At 49.8% G+C, this 18,134-nt stretch overlaps 1 protein-coding gene across 9 annotated transcripts in view; it reads right to left on the bottom strand.

Moving 5' to 3' along the window:
* The window catches only part of ZNF536 (zinc finger protein 536), a 442,277-nt gene that overhangs the window by 141,682 nt on the left and 282,461 nt on the right, over window positions 1-18,134 (bottom strand). For 7 of the 9 annotated variants that reach the window (XM_055145193.1, XM_055145196.1, XM_055145201.1 and 4 more), the window contains 3 exons: window positions 15,664-15,816; window positions 11,198-11,251; window positions 1,943-3,514 (listed from right to left, as the gene is read on the bottom strand). In XM_055145193.1, the coding sequence (XP_055001168.1) occupies window positions 1,943-3,514; window positions 11,198-11,251; window positions 15,664-15,816 (1,779 nt within the window). The remainder of the gene's footprint in view (window positions 1-1,942; window positions 3,515-11,197; window positions 11,252-15,663; window positions 15,817-18,134) is intronic. The other 2 variants (XM_055145199.1, XM_055145200.1) reach the window with 2 other exon arrangements.

Below are 18,134 nucleotides of genomic sequence, written 5' to 3'. Positions count from 1 at the left end.
TTGTGGCCCAGGCAGCTCTGTGGCCTCATTGCCCAGGTGGCAAGGGGCAACCACGTACACCCCAAGGCAGGACTGGCTGACTGACATCTACCCTGGAGATGTCAGGGAGAGCTCTGAGGGGAGAAGGTGAGAAGTGCCTCAGAGCAGAGAGCTGGGAGGGAAAGGGTTCATGGGACAGAACAGACTTCCTGCTGCTCTCTCCCTGCCACCCTGCAGGAAAGGAAACCACTGGGCAAGCTTCCTCCAAGTTAGGAAGCTTTCCCTTCGCATTGAGAGGAAGATGGGAAAATTAATAGGGGTAATATGAGCTTATTTCAATAATAATGAGTGGATGAACATGCCAGGTTTTGATCTTTTCTGATGCATGGATTCCTGGCAGGAACTCTAGTCCTATGTAGGTAGTTGAAAGAACTAAAAATAGACTTTTAAAAAAAATTAAAAACCCAAACAAACAACAGTAAGAAAGAACCCACCCCATCACAAACTTAAAGCAGCAATAAAAGAAAAAGACTTAAACATCTCTCCCCCAGAAGAAAAGGCAAAAAATTGGACTGACATAAAACCCCTCTTCTCCTTCATTTAAATATTGTTTTTAACAGCTTCAAAAAGTAATGAATTGTGGAGAGCTAAAAATAGATGTGGGGGTTCTGGTTAATGGGGCCTTGTGAATCATTCAGCATAGGAACTGTCAATATTTTTTTGAGCTGTCAGAAATCCATTTAGTGATTTTTGACAATTCAAAAAATATTTCTGACTGCTTGATCCAGTTCTTAGTGAATTAGGAAAGGAGAGGGAAAAAGAAATATATCAATTTAAATTATGAAACAAGTCCAGCTTCCTGAATCCTGCTCTGTGCTGAAAGGCAAGGCAGGGTTCTGAGGCTGCAAAATTCTCTCTCATCCTCCTTTGCCCTTTTCACTTTCAACAGGTGACAGAGGAGATGTAGTCTCAGGTAAAAGAGCGGCATGTGCATCTGTCCAGGCAGGGAATAACATGCCTACCCCAGCAGGCTTCTCTTCAGAGACAGGCTCCCCAAGAATATCTGGGTACCAAGGGAATGACTTGATCCTTCCTGCCCACCCCATCTGATTCAATTCTAGGCTGAAAATTTATCATTACTTTTTATGACCTGGAATTCTTTGGGGGCAACCATATTCTTTAAGGAGGCAAAGAAGTGCTAATTTGCTAACAAGATCAGGCAGGCATAAATCCAAGACGCACAGGGTCACAACACTGCTAATCAGGGACTTCACAATGTACATTTCTTGTTAGAACAATAGACAGACAGGTTAAGAGACAGACGGACAGAAGGCAACAGTAGAAGGCCAAAGTCACAGTAACTGCCATTTGGTATGTCTAACGGTGAATCACAAACACCCACAAACCATCTCCCTACTTGGAGAGAAGGCTGCTTTATTTCTACACTGTGGTTAGTGTGATATGATTTTAGTATCCTCTAAGTCGAGATAAAGAAAAGCTTAAGAAAGTAGATTTGGCTGAGCAAAGCAATGAGGCATTGTCTGTAGGCATTTGATGCATAAGTTGGAAATACTGAAAAGTTTGCAAGTTACCATTTCTCTTTTAGTATTTGTTTTGGTTTGGGTTTTTAAACTTTCCCCACCCCCCTCCAAATTATGGATTAGAAACAGGAGCAGTTCACACTGCAAGACAGCACCCCCTTTTGCATGCCTTCCAGACAGGCATTTCAGATCGCTCTGATGCAAATCGGAACACAAAAGTATGAGTTCTAAAACGTCTTGATGATATTGACTTTCATGATTGTCTACAATGCATATACAGCATTGTTGGGTTGTTTTTTTTTTTTTTGTCATGTTTAGTTTGGAAATTTGATGATGGATAAGTCTACCCCATTTTGTAAAATGCACAATTCAGCACTGATGTTTTGGGAAATGAACTAAAGGAAGAGGATTCTAAAACTTACCACACAAGTCTGGCCTCTTGATACATCCAGAATTGGCTGCGCTACTTGCAAGTCCGTTAAAGGCTGCTAAGCCATCAGCGCTATAGGCCCTGAGGACCGACAGCATGTTCATTGGCTTCTCCAGGCCCTGGGGCCCCCGCTCTGGCTTGGGTAGCCCCGCCGAGGGGTCCTGTGACACAAGAAGGCCCGGCCCATGCCACTGCTTCTCCGATGCTTGGGGTAAAGGTGAGACCAGTCCCTGGACGGGCTGAGGGGTGGCCGTGGGCAGCAGACCGTCCCCTCCATCACTGCTGTTGTCCTTGCTGAGGGAAGACGGCGGCTTGCTCACCATCTCCGGCTCCGTCTCAATATCCTCTTCGTCGTTGTTTTCTCCCTTGGAGGAAGAGTCCATGTCCTCGGAGGAGGCGATGTCGGAGAGGTCGTCAGTAGTGTTCTTGTTTGTGGTTTCGGGGATCAGAATTGGGGCGTCATCTTCCGAGTGGGCCTTCCCATCCGGCTCCTTGTTGGGGCAGGAGGTGGAGGCCCCCGAGCCCACCATGCCTGGGTAAACTCCAAACTGCTTGTAGAAATCTGATGGGAAGTTACAAAAGGCGGGGTCCACGTGGCCGGGCCACGGGCCACTCCTCTGCTCCCCCAGCGTCTCTTTGACCTGCCCTTGGGCCATCTTCTCGGGCGCGGCGTCCAGAGGACCCATCATGTTGGAGAGCCCCATCTCTTTGTTCGATTGTGCAGACGACAGCAGAGCCAGTTTGCTGGCCTCGCGGGCCTGGTCTTTGCAATTGACAGCCACCCCGACGGCGTTTTCTTTGCGTTTTGCCTTGCCCAGGTGATTGGCCTGCAGGTGCAGGGCCATCAGCTCCATGGAGGACGTGGTGAAAGCACAAAACAAGCAGCCGTGCCACGCGATGCTGTCCTGCACCGTCACGGATGAGCCTGGCAGAGAGGCAGCATCTGGCCGCACCGACAGGTCCAGGGGCTCATACTGAGACTTCTCCGACTTCCTGGGGGCCGGCTTAGCACCTGCTTTCTCCTCCCCACCGTCTGTCCCGTGCACTTTGGTGGAAGGAGGATCGGCCAGGGCCTTGTCCTTCATGTCCTTCTCCTTCTTCAGGGAGCTGAGGACAAAGCTGTCCATGAAAGCTTGCAAGGACCCCTGAAAATTCACGCCGTTGCTCACGATGCTCTGGTAGGCGCGTCCGATTTCCGAGAAGTGGCTGCTTTTGGAAGGAAGGTCGGTGCCCTTGAGAGCATCGGTGGGGGTCTCAGAAGACAGGCCAGAGGCTTGGCCGGTGTGATCTCCCGACGACAGCCCCGATGTCCACTGCTGGGACGCAGGGCCCCCTCTGAAGTCGATCCCAGGGAGACCCTTGAAGGCCCCCCTCAGGATGTCGGGCCTGATAAACAAAGCAGCTTTGCTGGCCATCTCGTCCCGGTGGTCTGCGGCGGGGGGCTGCCCAGACAGCGGCCCTGCTCCATTCTGCCGCTCTCGGTGGTGCCGCTCGAGGTGGTACTTGAGGGAGGCTGACTGGGTGCCCGCGTAGTCACAGTGGGGACATTTGTAGGGTTTCTCACCTGCGGGATTCAGGCAGTGGGAGAAAAAAAAATAAAGTTTTCTCATTTGGGGGCTGAACAAGGCTAGAAGGATCAACATTTGTTCTTGGAAACAAAGCAGCTCAAACTAATAATTAGTTAGAGAACAACTGTTTTTTAATAGAAGAATAATTCGTACTCTTACGCTTTTTTAATGATTTTGTACCATTTGGGACTATTCAGGAATGACATACTATCTACACACAATTAGCTATCTTTTTCTTTATCTAACATGTGAAAACGGCTGTAGATTTAAAAGCTATGATTATGAAAATTAAGCATAATAATTTCAACCACAGTGATCATTAAAAGTAGAAGTTTAAAAAGACAAAGTATGTAACAAATGGGTGGTTGCAATATTTTGTGTATACAATAGCTCTAAAATTTGTTTAAATTATACACATGGAAACCATTTTTAAACCTAAAAATTTTATGGCACTGTTACGCAAGACTGAAATGAATGATTTAAGTCTTGCTCTGCAGTAAATCATGGATATAATTAGCAAATGGCATACTGCACAAGTAATTTATCATTATTTGGAGGGCACCATTCCAGACGGCTCAGATATCTGCAGACCTACTGCATTGTTTCTAAATAAAGAACTATAAATACCGATTCTATAAAATATTAATACCATTACAGTGCATTATGATTGCAGCATGTAAAGACATATAGTTAAGATAAAAAGCAGTCAATAAAACTTAAAAGAAAATGAGTAATAAAAAGGCACAAAATATATTTAGTTTCTGTATTTGAAATTAACATTATCTACTGGTCTTTGTAGTGCCTTAAATTTGTACTAATGGCAAACCTAATGCTCCGGTAGTAAAATGTGTAATTTACCTATAATAAGAGCTTTCTAGAGAATAAAAATAGCTTTAAAGAGTGTTTTAAAACATATAAGATCATTTTCATGAATTAAATATTTATTTAAATTCAACACCCAACTTCTATTGTTCTTTCCACCACAGAAAAGAGAGTGTAACACAGAGCAGAACAGGGACCTGCTCACATGGTGAGAGAGAGGAAGCAAGGAGAACAAACACATGGATTCAAATATATTCCAAGGCTTTTCTAGTAACCCGGAGTCTCTCCTAGACTTTGGAATGGACCAGCTCTCCAGAAGCAATGGGACCATCACAGCTGCTGTTAGCCCATTCCCAATTGTACCTGGTCAACATACACAATTCTTTCTCAGAGGAAACTCAAGAATCCCCCCCACCCCTTCCTCTCTTCTACAGTGTAAAACAGACCGATCTAAAAAGCAAGAGCACATTCCCTAGGGAGTGATACGTTCAATGGCATATTAGCATGTCTGGTCTCATTGAGTCCCAGCCCTCAGGCACTGGGCTTTGGGCAGAAGAGACAGAGCCAGGGCCAGAGGCCTGGACTCTGAGCACAAGAGACCCACCAGCCCAGACCGTGTACTTGGAGAAACTGCGCCTGCCTCTTCAAAATGGTGCCAAGTGCTCCTTGCTCAGACCTCAAGGCAGCTGAGAGGGAATCTCCTTCCGGTTTGGACAGAGTGCATGCTGGAAATCTACTGTTCTAAATGTGAGGGTGGCATGGTCCCTGGTTCGAGAGAAGACTCCTCTGGGGGCAGGGGGTGGGGAGGGAGAGAGAATCAGTGATGCCGGCTGGCACCAATCTCTGTTTCTTGGAGCTGATATTCATGTCGTTCAAGCCTCCCATCCGCCACTGCTGTCTGTCCATCTCAGCAGTACCAGTGGCCCCGGAAACCCATGTGGTATTACGGATAAGGCACTCTAGGGGTGGCCTCCAGGCCCGGTGCCAGCATAGCAGAAGCAGCAGCAGGCCCTGAAGCCCCGAGGGGCAGCGGGGATGCTGGTAGCAGGAAAGCCACCACCGGGCACCCAGGATCCAGCCCAGGGGTGAGCATCATGATTCTGGGGGAGAGCCCCGAGGGTGAGGGTTGGTGGAGGTGTGGTCTTGCAGGTACTGGGCGAGACTCAAGTTGTATTTCAGAAACGCACCTGGAAATGATTAAGCGCATTTGGCAAAGGGCTTGCAGAATGCATGGGCATTCATTAGCAGGAGCCACAGAAGGAGAATGTGGACTCCTGCCTGCAGGCTGAGGAGTGGGGGTAGGGGAGCTGCCTTTCTTGGTGAGATCTGCAGCGATGCACAGAGGAGGTTTCTTTCCAAGGGACGCACACTTGCAATGCACACTGAAACTGCTTTCCCCAGCCACGCTGGGCATTAAGCTCTGCCGAGTTTATGGCATCAGTGCACAAAGGTTCTGCCCCGGAATCAGGAATCAGGCTCAGGTGGATGTGTTACATAACACACGTGCACCCTTGGTGATTCTGTGGCAGAAAATGTTAACATCACACTTTGACTCAAGAACACAGTGCCCACTCCCCACAAAGTGGGAAGGGGGAGTTGGAGATTATACTTTGAAAAAATTAAGTATAGCTGCCTAGGGAGCCTTAAAAAATTTGGATACCTACTCCAACCCCACTAATTCTAGGTTAATTGCACCCTGGGACAGACTGGGCTTTGAAACCCACAGAGATGAGCGAACCAATGATGGAGAGAACCAATGCAATATGGAGAACAATTGTGTAGAGGCTCTGTGGAAGTTACTCTTTGGGGAGACGCCAAGGAAGCTTACAGCACAAGCCACCTGGACCACTGGACCTAGGGGGTATTTGAGAGTCAACCAGGACCAGAGGCCCCAGGCACAATGTTCACCTGACACAGGATTCCCTCTCGAGGCCTCTGCTTTCTCAGCCCAGAATGTGGGAAGATGGAGCACATGTATTCTAAGGTTTCATCTCCACTCTAAAGCAGGTGTCAAGAACATACCCAAGTCTCCAAAATGAGCCAGACATGTGTCCATATAGTTCACGATGCATACTCAGAATCTCGCTCACACTGTTTCTCACTGAACCAATGGGTAAATGAACAACACCCCCTACCTGGGAATTGCAGAACCCAGAGAGACAACGCCCTTTCTTCAGAAGAGACATTCAAGTCAGAGGCACTCACACCATATACACACCACACTTGGACATCTATTTATCATACATACTATGCACACAGCATCTACATACTTCCCTCTCATATCACACACACTCACACACTTTGCTCATTATCCTCACACCACACATACCTCACTCGTCACCCTCCACACCACACAACACAATCATCATCCTCACAGGTGCACACCCCTCATACTACACAACACACATACTGCCCTCACACATGCACACCCCTCATCCTGTATACACAAAACATTCATATCACCCTACACATGCACACCCCTCATCCTGTATACACAAAACATACATATCACCCTACACATGCACACCCCTCATACTGTATACACACAACATACATACATATCACCCTCACACATGCACACCCCTCATACTACACACATACACACAAGCACAAACACACACACCACATATCACCTTACACATGCACACCCTTCATACCACACTCACAAGACACACATAACCCTCACTTGTACACACACACACACACACACACACACACACACCACATATCTCTTGCTGGAGATAATCCCTTCACTTATTCCATTGTTCTTTTGCAGTCCAAAATAGGCTCTGACCTCCTCTGCTCAGGTAGGGGAAAGGCCAAATCCAAGAAGCAAAAAGGGTTGTTATTAGTATTTTTGTCCCCAAGGATTCAGGCCCTGGTGAACAGGACTGCCCAGTGCATTTTCAAAGGCCATTTGGGCTTCACATGACATCGGCTCTGGCCTTTTCTCCACTCTGCACATGGAGACTAGAGACCCTCCACCACTCATCCCTTCTGTGCTTCCTTCCATCCCCCCCTGCCTTCTTCTTGAAAGGCCTGGCTTAAATATTTTCTTCCTGTCACCTAAATTTCTGAGTAAATGCTCCAGGGTAAGTTTAATGGATAAACCTCAAAACTTTAGATTTGTGTTTACAAAACAAAAAGGGGGAAAAAGGTTTAATTTATAATTATAATTCCCTAAATATTTGGGTTTTTTTTTTTTGTTTTATTTTGGTTCTGGTGTCCAGGGGTTACTTGTGCCTCTGTACTCAGGAACTACTCCTGATAGGCTCGAGGGGACGCTAGAGGGTGTCAGGGATCCAATCCGGGTCCTTCATGTGCAAGGCAAGCGCCCTACCCACTGTGCTAGCTCTCTGGCCCATGCCCCAAATATTCGGAATAACCACAGTTGCCCTATGCCTTGAAGCCTTTCCTGTGTTTCCTCTCCTGAGGGGTAAGGGAAACGGCCTGGAACTACAGCTCCTCTACCCCAGTACATTTTTAGCCAGTCAAGCCAACCCAGGGATGTTGGGGTGATTGTCATCTGAGGTGACTGAACTCCCTGGAGAAGTCCCTTAGGCCTCCTTTCCCACGGGAAACAATTGTTTCCCAAGCATTCCCCCACCAAGGACACATTTCAGAGTGCTCAGGAGTGCAAACTTCTCACACCATTGGCCAAGGGCATGGGGCAAACCTGTCACCACATTCAGCGGACTCTAAGGGGAGGGTGAGTCTGGCCAGCAGACAAATGCCACGTTCACTCGACTGAGTGTGCCTCACGGAAGCTGGCGATGGTTCTGAGCCCAAACGTGCTGGCCTGACCCCTTCCAAGCCACAACTCCTACCAAAGAAAACTCAAGTGGAGCCCAGCCCTCTCCCCTGCCTGACTCGGCTGAAGATTTGGTTGTGTGCCTTGTGACCAGGCAGCCCTGACAGCCAGGCAGCAGCACCAGCTCAGTGACTGGCCACTGAGATCATAAACTGGGACAAATCTACTGGGCACTTTCACCCCAAGTGCTCCGTGCTTCCCAGAAGCCCGAATCCTTGGGCACCTCCATGACGTTTGAGGTTCACTGGCTTTGTGTCTGCCCATGTGGGAGCCTCCCATTCAGAGGCCTCAGGAAGATCACAGGAAGATTTCCTGTGGGGAAGAGCAGGGTAGAGGCAAACACCTTGCCTCAGTCAGTACCGACCAGCTGTGGGCAGGATGACTTTCTTAAGAAAAGCCCCACACACCTAGACTTCCACATTCTCTCCCTGGCACCTGGCTCTAGCACTGACTTCAGAAGCATCTCAGGGAGGGCTAGAGTGATAGCACAGCGGGGAGGGTGTTTGCCTTGCATGCAGCTGACCCAGGTTCAATTCCCAGCATCCCATATGGTCCCCTGAGCACCATCAGGAGTAATTCCTGAAGGCAGAGCCAGGAGTAATTCCTGTACAACACCAGGTGTGACCCAAAAAAGCAGAAGCATCTCAGAGAGTAAGACCCCAGCACCCACTGTAGACAGAGTCTCAGTGGGAAAGGATGACAGGACTGAGTCCTTCCCTAACCGAAATGAGAGTGTCAGACACAAGTGGCCTTGGTGAGAAAACCACTCACAGTATTTTAAAATAATAAGACCTGGGACAAATATTTCTAGAAAAGAGACTTTTGTTTAAAAAAGCACACATAGGGGGCTAGAGCGATAGCACAGCGAGTAGGGCGTTTGCCTTGCACGTGGCCGACCCGAGTTCAAATCCCAGCATCCCATATGGTCCCCTGAGCACTGCCAGGAGTGATTCCTGAGTGCAGAGCCAAGAGTAACCCCTATGCATCACCAGGTGTGACCCAAAAAGAAAAAAAACAAAGAATAAAAAAAAAAGAAAAGCACACATAAAAATTTGCCAGTTTATTTCCAATCAGCTAATAAAATGTTTGGAACCATGTTGCCAGCCACTCATTAGCATAAGGCGTATGTTCAAGTTCGAAATATCACTGATAACTTTTCCAAAGCGTTGAGGCATACAGTTTCAGAAGTACATAACTAAGTGGTTCAATCCATTATTGTAACTATTTGCATATTCCTGACTTCTCTTATTTGGAGCCTCTGTGGGGGCATTTGAGATGCCAAATGCAGCCTCATGCACGGTGCTGAGATTTTGGAGTTACTCAGCGCAAACTCCCAAGAGCACCTCTTCAAAACCAACAGGTGGGTGGGTGCTAGTCCCTTCCCAAAGCCCTTAATCAACCTTTTCATTTTGTCTTATGTGGGAGCCACACCCCGCTGTGTTCATGGCTTACTCCTGGCTCTGCACTCAGGGATCACCAGGCCCGGGGTAGGGATCACAGGTATTGCCCAAGGCCAGTGCCCTGCCCGCTGTACTAGTGCTCCGGCCCTCTTTATCACACATTTCAGAAAACGCTTCATGCTTCCAATATGCGTTTGACCTTTCCTTTTCCTTTTTCCCCCGCTGGATCTTCAAAAGTGTTTTCACTTTTAAGGTAACTGATTTGCCCCCCTGTATTGGAATCCTCTGTTTGATATTTATATAGTCTTTCTACATGTCTTTACTTAGTTAATACCAGGAGAGATAAATATGGTGGTGCCTTTGCAGCGCAGCTTCAGTACATTAATATAAATTGTGCACTAATTCCCCCAAAGCATATATATGTTGTAAACCTGAAGACTTTTCACACAGCTGCTTATTGCTAAACAGTGCCTTGTCCAGAAGGGGACAATCTGTGTCTCTAATTGCTGTCACTGAAGCCGAGATTCATTATGTGACTTTCCCATTAAAATGTGAGCATTAATTTGTATAATGAAATATCGCCCACTGCAGTGTTCATTAGCCATGCCCTACTGTATACGGCACATTGTTAGCTACCTAGAAACTGTAGTTAATTTCACTAATGGATATTTCCCTACTTAGTGTTTGGTAGGAAATTTATACTGTAACATTACCTCTTAAACTTTTAAGGAAATTTAAATTCAATCAATTATTTTCAACAAAAGTTTGGGATGTCATTACGGCAGAAAGAACCGGGATGGGGGGGAATGCAGAGAAAATCAAAGGGGTGTTTCAGTTCATCTTAGAAATAGAGAAATGACAGGATTTTTCATTCTAAACAAAAGGGGGGGGCGGAAATCACCTTCTTTTGGGCAAGAGGCAAGAGGATCTATACCCCCGCCCCCCGTCATCACTACTCAGGTGTCTGTCTCCAACTGAGGAGGCAACACAGTGTCTGTTTAGAATGACAACGGGAGGTCAGGATGATGGCTCAGAGGTGCACATGCTTTGCATGCCAGAGGCCTGGGTTCTATCGCTGGCACCACACGGTCCTCCCCAGGATGCCAGGAGCAACACCCCTCCCACACACACCATACCCAGCAGGTGGTGTTGGGCATTTCCCCGGAGCACAGCTAGGTGTAGGCAAAAACAAGAACAAAACTAAGGGAAAGCCCCCTGTGGTCGATGCAGTTTTGCAGATGCATTCGATGTGCTTTCCGAAAGCTCCTGACTCACTCTCCGAGAAGGGAGACTAGAGACGTGTGGAAGGAAGGGGACACGCACAGCGGTCTCCAGGTACCGTTGATGCTGGGAAGGTGGTGGGGGGCTTTGCTGTGGAATGGAAAAGCCACTTGCAAAATGGCACAGGGAGGTGTCTCCTGGGGAGTCCCAGCTAGTGATTGCGTGGCACCTTTCATGCTAAAGGGCAGGACACAGTGGTTGATTCCCAGCTTCACCACCGCCCTAAACTCCCTACGCTGTTGGGGAGACTGAGGCACACAGGGATGGAGGAGGTCTGGCCTCAGGTTGGTCTGAGTCAGGGGGAAAGGAGGAGCCAGGCGCACAGTACTTCCCTTGGAAATCGCCGGGAGGTTGCATCAACACACCTTGTGGGTACAAGTCACTTCCTTTCCTCCCGCTGGTTAGGGTGTGGACACACACTGTCAAAGAAATGGTGCATTAATTGCCTAAACCAAGCCAGAAATTCACCCCCAAACTGCAATACAACCCAAGGGGGTAGGAGAACAGGAATCCAAGGGAGGGAGGCAGCTCTGAGTTACAGCCCAGAACCCAGGGCAGGACCAGTCTGGGTTTCTGGGCGGGCTGGCACCTGTCCCCAGGGCTCACAGGAGCTGCTCCACAGCCCAGCTGTGCTTGCATTGTCGGACTCCGGACTCCGCTGCTGAGGCCAGCAGGTGGACGGCATGCTGTGTAGACCGAGGCAAGCTAATTCCCAGGCCGCCCCCTGCAGGGCATGCAGCCCTCTGGGAGCCTGTCCCACTCTGAATCCCGGGTTGCTGTCTTTAGGACACATGTGGCCCTCTGCCCACGCTGCCCCTGGGACCCCAGGAGACCACCACAGGCATCCCTGGTGTGTGGGGGTGCGGGGGTGGAGTCCCTCAAGCAGCTCCGGCTTGGGCTAGACCCGCACACACAGTGCAGCCAGATGAACAAACCACCGGTCTGTGTAGAGAGAGGGAAATGGACAGGATTTGTTTTTAATTAGTCCTGGCACTCCGTGCCTCCAAGTTCTCAGGAGGGAGGGGGCTCATTACATTCCTCACAGGGGTCGCTGCCGAGACACAAGTTCCTCCGGAAACCTGCCACAGGGGGGCTGCCTGGGGCACCCATGGAGCAGGAGCCCCCCGCCTGCAGGGACCACTCAGACCCACCTGCCTCCCGGACACCAGCAGGTACCCGGATCCCGAAGGGACCCCTGAGGCAGGGCTCAGGAGGAGGGCAGAGGGCAGGGTGGGTCCAGGAACACCCCCCCACTTCAACCCCAGCCCTGGGAAGCTGCAGGTGGGGTGTAGTGCAGTCAGCTGCAGTCCAGGGAGCCCAGACATTTGCTTCAGGATACTCCGGGGCATCTGCAGGGTGGCTGAGGGTGACACTGAGTCAGCAGCCTGTTGTCCCCAGATGGTGGAGTGACTGCCCAAGGCCCCGACGGAGCTGGAGGGAGAGTTAGGACACCCTGTCCGCCCTGAGCTGGTACTGACTCCGGTACTCACAACGGCCCTCGGAATAGATCTTAGATCCCCTGCCCTCCTGGGTCTCCTGCTGTCAACGCTGAACCGCTCCGTCTTCATAACCAATGAGTCATTGCTTATATCCTTCTCTCTCTCCCATTCCTCTCTGCCTCTCTCTCTCCCCCTCTCTAGATAGATAGATAGATAGATAGATAGATAGATAGATAGATGCATATATATGGACAGACATAGCTATACACATAGATATACACAGATGACCATACGTGTATATATTTTATGTAGACAGATCAATTAGTTGATTGATCAGATGGATCAATCTGTGTGTAGATAGAAGGCAGATATGTAGATATCTGGTAGATAATCTCAACCTCCCAGTGGTGGGCAGCAGTGAATGTCTGCCTGGCTAAAGGGAGTGACCTCTCAGATTCAAGGGCCCCTGGGGTCATCTATGTCCTCTGGATCTTCCCTTCAGTCTCTTGGGGGTCTGACTGGAGCTCAGGGGATGGCAGCAACCTAGTTGCCTGCATGGTCTCCTAGCCCAGGTGTTTGGGGCACCCACTGGGTGCTTCTCCAGCAAGCAAGGACCAAAGGGGGAATAGGGAGGAATGAACTTGAGTTAATTCTGTGGAGTCACAAGGGAAAGTGGATTTTATCCGTGGATTTTTATCCACGGATGTTATACGATCATGACTTCCCATAAAAATGGAAAAGGGCAGAAATATGTAGAGAATGTACCGCCTCATATCCCGACCAATTAAAATATATTATGCAATGGATTTTATACACTGGATTACTGTACACCGGGTGTCTCATGTGCTCCTATAGGTCCATTATGGACAAGCTCGAAAAGATGCCGTTCTGGAAAACTCTCTTCTGTCTCCCAGGCTACTGTCCCCCAGTCACGTCACTTGGAAATCCAGGCCACGCAGGCGGAAAGCAGGGTGGCACGTCCCCACACCTGCAGGCCTACGTGAACTCATCCATTAGCAAGTAACTTGATTTTGATTTCTAATTGCTCCTGTGCTCTACACTTTTACATCGTCATAATGGATGTTTACTTTGGTGATGTCTAACAGGTTATGCTTTCTTTTCCATGCAAACGCACAAGTGTGAACACTTTCCAACTCCTTTGTTCTTTGGATAAAGAGGAAATTGATCTTTCACTGGTTACCGTGTTGCCTTTTACACCGAGAATGCTGTTGGGATGGGTGGGGGTGATGTTTCCAATGCTTCTGTCATTTTCTTCTTTATGCTGGGAAGGTTCTAGAATGGCCCTGTCTTACTACTCTCTGGTTCACGACCCTCAGAAGTGTGTGAAGCAAACATTCAGAAAACAATCCCTCAAGTTTTTAAGTGTTCCAGAGCTGTATCCATTGGCTTCTACCCAGCTCAGCAAAATTTTCACTGTCTTTGGTCAGAATTTGCCCAGACTATCCGGTGACATGGGTCCTCTGCCCCAAGGGCAGTGGATGGATGGGGGTATCAGAGAGTCGGCAGAGCTCCTTCCTTTTGGGGAGTTATTCACTCTTTTCCTGACCCAGAGTTGTTCACTATAGGTGAACCCAGCTGGGTGCCTGGTCTGCAGCGGCCACTGTCCACCCTCCTTTAGGCAGCACAGAGACCTGTTTGCATACCTCCAGGATCACATGTTACCTGGGGAGAAGAGTGTCCACTGCAGTGACCTCTGACCACCCTGATCACGGGAAAGGTTTCGACTGTGATGGGACTTGTTGCCCAGCTCTGAAGGTGAGGGAGTGAGCCAGGGCACCTGACTGGCAGAGATGTGCCAGGGCTCCCGGGCATGAATTCTGGGACCTCTCATTCAGCAGGCTCCTCGGGGGCATGGAGAGGGGCTATTGCCCAGCACTTGCCACTTATGGCCACCATGCCGAGGCTTCCAGTGGGGCTGGGGGAGTGACCAAAGCGGGCAAAGGTTTCCCCAGGGACGGTGGCACAGGAGAAGAAGCCTCAGCCTCCCTACCCTATTCTTCCTTATTCTCCACCTTCCCAATAAAGGGGTTTTGCCCTCCAGTGACGTGTCGGTGTGCGGATGGGAATCACAGTGCATCACCGACACTATCACCGCTGTCTGCTTCCCCTGGGGAGAGGCGACTGGCACAGAGGAGACAGACGAGCAAGCGGGTGTTCTGGTGAGGAAAAGAACACAGCGTTCCCAGTGGAGTCCAGGGCTTCTCTGGGAGGTGCCCGCGTGAGCAGCTGGAGGAGGAACATCGTGAGAGCGTGGGTGGGGGTGGGGGGGGGTGCCAAGGGGCTGCCGCAGGCCCAGCCTCCTTCGTGGAGGGGAGGATGGTGACTCTGTCCTGCAGGGAAAGTGCTTGAGAACCCCAGAGGTTCAACTCCGGGCAGAGACGGTAGCAGCCAGCCCCACCGCGTGCCCACCTGTCCTCCGGGCTGCTCTGGGGTCCGGGAATAGTTGCGGGTGCCCGGCGAGGAACCCCTCCTCCCGAACCACACACCAGGCCCCTACGCACTCAACATCCTGCATAACCCCGAGCTTTATTGATTCCTTGGGAAATAGACCACAATTATTTTTGAAAATAGATGGCATATTTGTCTATCCTCTGAAGCAGCTCATGCGCCGATAGATAAAGTGTCAGGAGGAAAAAAATCAAAGAAAATGGAGGTGTCCATATCTCACATAGATTTTTCTTTGTATTGGCAATGTGCAAACGACGAGCAGAGATGCTGAAAAGCAGCGTGAGGGAGAGGCGAGGCTGGGAGACCAGGGGAAGCCCTTGCCCAAAGTGGCCGGGATGGACCGGAAGGCTCAGTAGCCACGCCCTGGGCTTGGCTGAGGGCACATCAATTCTTCTCTGGAAGGATTCGAAGACCCATTCCACAGGACGTGAGGGGAGGCTGCTGCCTGTCCAGGCCCAGGAAAGGTCAGGGGACCAACCCCACCAGGACCCAAAGCCACGCCTCCCCGCATGAGAGAGCCACTGAGTTCCCTGTGCAACATGAGAGCCAGAGCGGGGTTCCCCACACTCCCGGCCCCCTGGACCCCCCCCAAGACACTCCCAGTCCCCCTCGACGTGTCTTCTCCACCCCAGGAGGAAGCACTCACTGGATTTCCAGTACCTCAGAGAGAGAGAGAGCAGCTGCCTCAAAAGCCAGGACCCCAGGAGAGCTAGACCACTAGGGAGGGTGGTCATGAAGAGGATGCATGTGTCTGTGTGTGTGTGTGTGTCTGTGTGTGTGTGTGTGCACATGCGCACACGTGTCACAGTGTGTGAAGACAGGCCCCTGGAGAACCTGACGGTGTCCAGTGTCGGGGACAGGACGGGCCTGAGGGCGGGCCTGCGGGCCTCCCCGCGCCGGGCACTGCGCCCCCGGTGGCTCACCTGTGTGTATCCTCAGGTGAACCTTTAGGTGGTGGGACGTCCGGAAGGTTTTCCCACAGTAGGGGCAGTCCTTCATGGCCGAGCCCAGGCTCCTGTCGCGAAGCAGCGCGGGCTGCTGGACGCCGGCAGCTCTCCCAGCCTCCTCACCAATGTCTGCAGCGGAGGAGAAACGTTCTCACATCACTTCAGCACATGTCAGGAGTTGTTCGCACCAAAACTGCTAACACCACATAAAGTTAAACATGTCAATACTACACCTGTCTGTTTCATTCTTTCAATCTGACAGAATGCTGACAATTCATGTATTTTCTTGTTATTCTCTTAAATTATTTCATCTTTCCTATCATCATTTTAAGCAGCATATGGTACCTTTATATTGAACTGAATTAAACAAGAAAAGAAACAGCTGTGTCAGCAGCTGGTTTGATTTCTTCTTTTGCTTAGCTCCTATTAAATAATTTTTTTTCAAAAGTTTTAAAAATGTTGGTGTTTGTTGAATCTGATTAATTTATAATATGGACTAGCTGGAAGTTTGCTCTAGGATCGAAATCCCATTTGCATTATATCAAGAAACAAATGAAAAAAAAAATATGTGTCTCGGCTGAGTCCCTAAGACATGCCGACACACAGCTATTTTGGGACAGGAAAGGAAATTATCCCAAACTGATCATTTCTTCCTTGTGAGTCTCATATCCATTGCTGGCTCTCATGAAAGAGAGAAGGAAACGTATGGAAATGCAGTTCCGCAATTAGCCCATGATAAACATACAGTGACATATTCAAAGTCATGTGCAGAAACTCAGCTGCAAAACTCCCATAAACTTAGAGCACTGCACTTAAATCTCTGTGCAGCGACTTGAGAACACTCCCTCTGTAAAGTATCAATACAAATTTCCCTTCCTGCTGTTATTTGTCATGTAACCCAAACCATTAGAAAATGGAATAAAATTTACATATGTCTTCCTTCTGCCCAGAAATGATGGGACATAATAGTAAATAAAACGGAAAATATCTCGTGGTTGGAGGATGTGTCATGGCAACACCCAAGGCCTGACATCATACTGCCGGGGAGGCAACATCGGGAAGCAGGGCAGGAACTAGGAATGAGCCTCTCAGAGCAGTGACCTCCTTGACACAGACCCAGGCTCCTGAGGCTGTTGGGACTCCCTCCCTCTGCCGCTTCCAACCCACCCTCTCGGCTGCTCAGCAGATCCCAGTGAGAACAAGAGGGCTTCTGGGACCAAAAGCAGACCCATGAGCCCTGCAGAGAGCAGCGCCGGCGAGATCTGTCCCTTCTAAGCACTGGGAAACGCGGATTGCTTTTATTCTGAAAGCACGAACTGCTTTTATTCTGTAATGTGCTTCCCCGATGTTCGCTGCTCCCTGTCAAAGGGGACCGACTCACATGCCACAAACAAGATAAAGCCAAACGCATACGACTCTGACTCTGAGCGCTGCGTCTGGTCTGCACGGGGCACTGTCAATACCCGAGAAAAAGTCTTTAAGTAAGGCTCACTTTTGCAGGGGGCATACCTGGGGCAACGTGTGGAGCCAGAAATAAAATTCGGCTCCCCGCCCTCCCTGCATGTGTGGCTGTCCTTTGAGCTCTCTTCTGGGCCTAAAGGCTCACCTTTCATCTGTTTTCTCACAATATTTCTAAGTTTCCTGGGAGAGCTGTTCAGAGGGCCTAACGAACTGCCCGCACTCCTTCTCATCATTTTACACAGGCCGGAGAAGGGCTGGTTTCACTCACATCCATCAGCCTCATCTCCTCTAGCACCGGGACTGCGGAAGAGTCACCCACATATCAGTGGAAAGCGACCAAGGAAGACCGTCGGTCAGGGCCAAGGGGCACCAGAACACACTGCAATGTCACAACAAAGCGCCAGCCCCCAAAGCAGCCACAGTGGGGTGCTCCACAACGTAAAGAAGGTGAAGACCACCAGAATTCCCCCCCGACTTCTGTCTTTACAACCAGACAGCTGACAGCCCAGAACAATGAGCAGATGTCAGTTCCAAAGAAACCACATCCGAGGTTTCAACAGCTGGAACGCCACCCCTCCCACCACCTACCCCTCTCCCCACCTCCCTACCCCCCGCCCAAAGCCCAAACACGCCTCATTTGCCACCCAGCACAGCTCGGTGGGTTCTTGAGGTCAGCTCAGACGACCTCATGATCATCTAACAACAATGAGCCTGATTAAAATTCTGCCCAAGTGTTCCTGCCACCGAGTTAAGACACCCTCCTTAACGGAGAGGGCCAGGAGCCGTCCGTCTGAATTACAAGCAGAGCTAAGTGGCCAAGATGTTGGTGGCAGGACAGAGGCGGACGGGCTAACTTAGACGTGAAATGCTCAGGCCCTCCTCTCTGGCTCTGCATGCCTTCCCGGGTGCTCTCTATCGAGCAGAGCAGGACAAGGCTGTCTGAGAGAGTAGAGAGGACAGGGCGGGGCCAGTTCCCCGCCTGAACT

Source organism: Sorex araneus, chromosome 8 (genome assembly GCF_027595985.1).
Source record: "Sorex araneus isolate mSorAra2 chromosome 8, mSorAra2.pri, whole genome shotgun sequence".
NCBI classification, from domain to species: Eukaryota; Metazoa; Chordata; class Mammalia; order Eulipotyphla; family Soricidae; genus Sorex; species Sorex araneus.
This window is presented reverse-complemented; position numbering and strand designations above follow the sequence as displayed.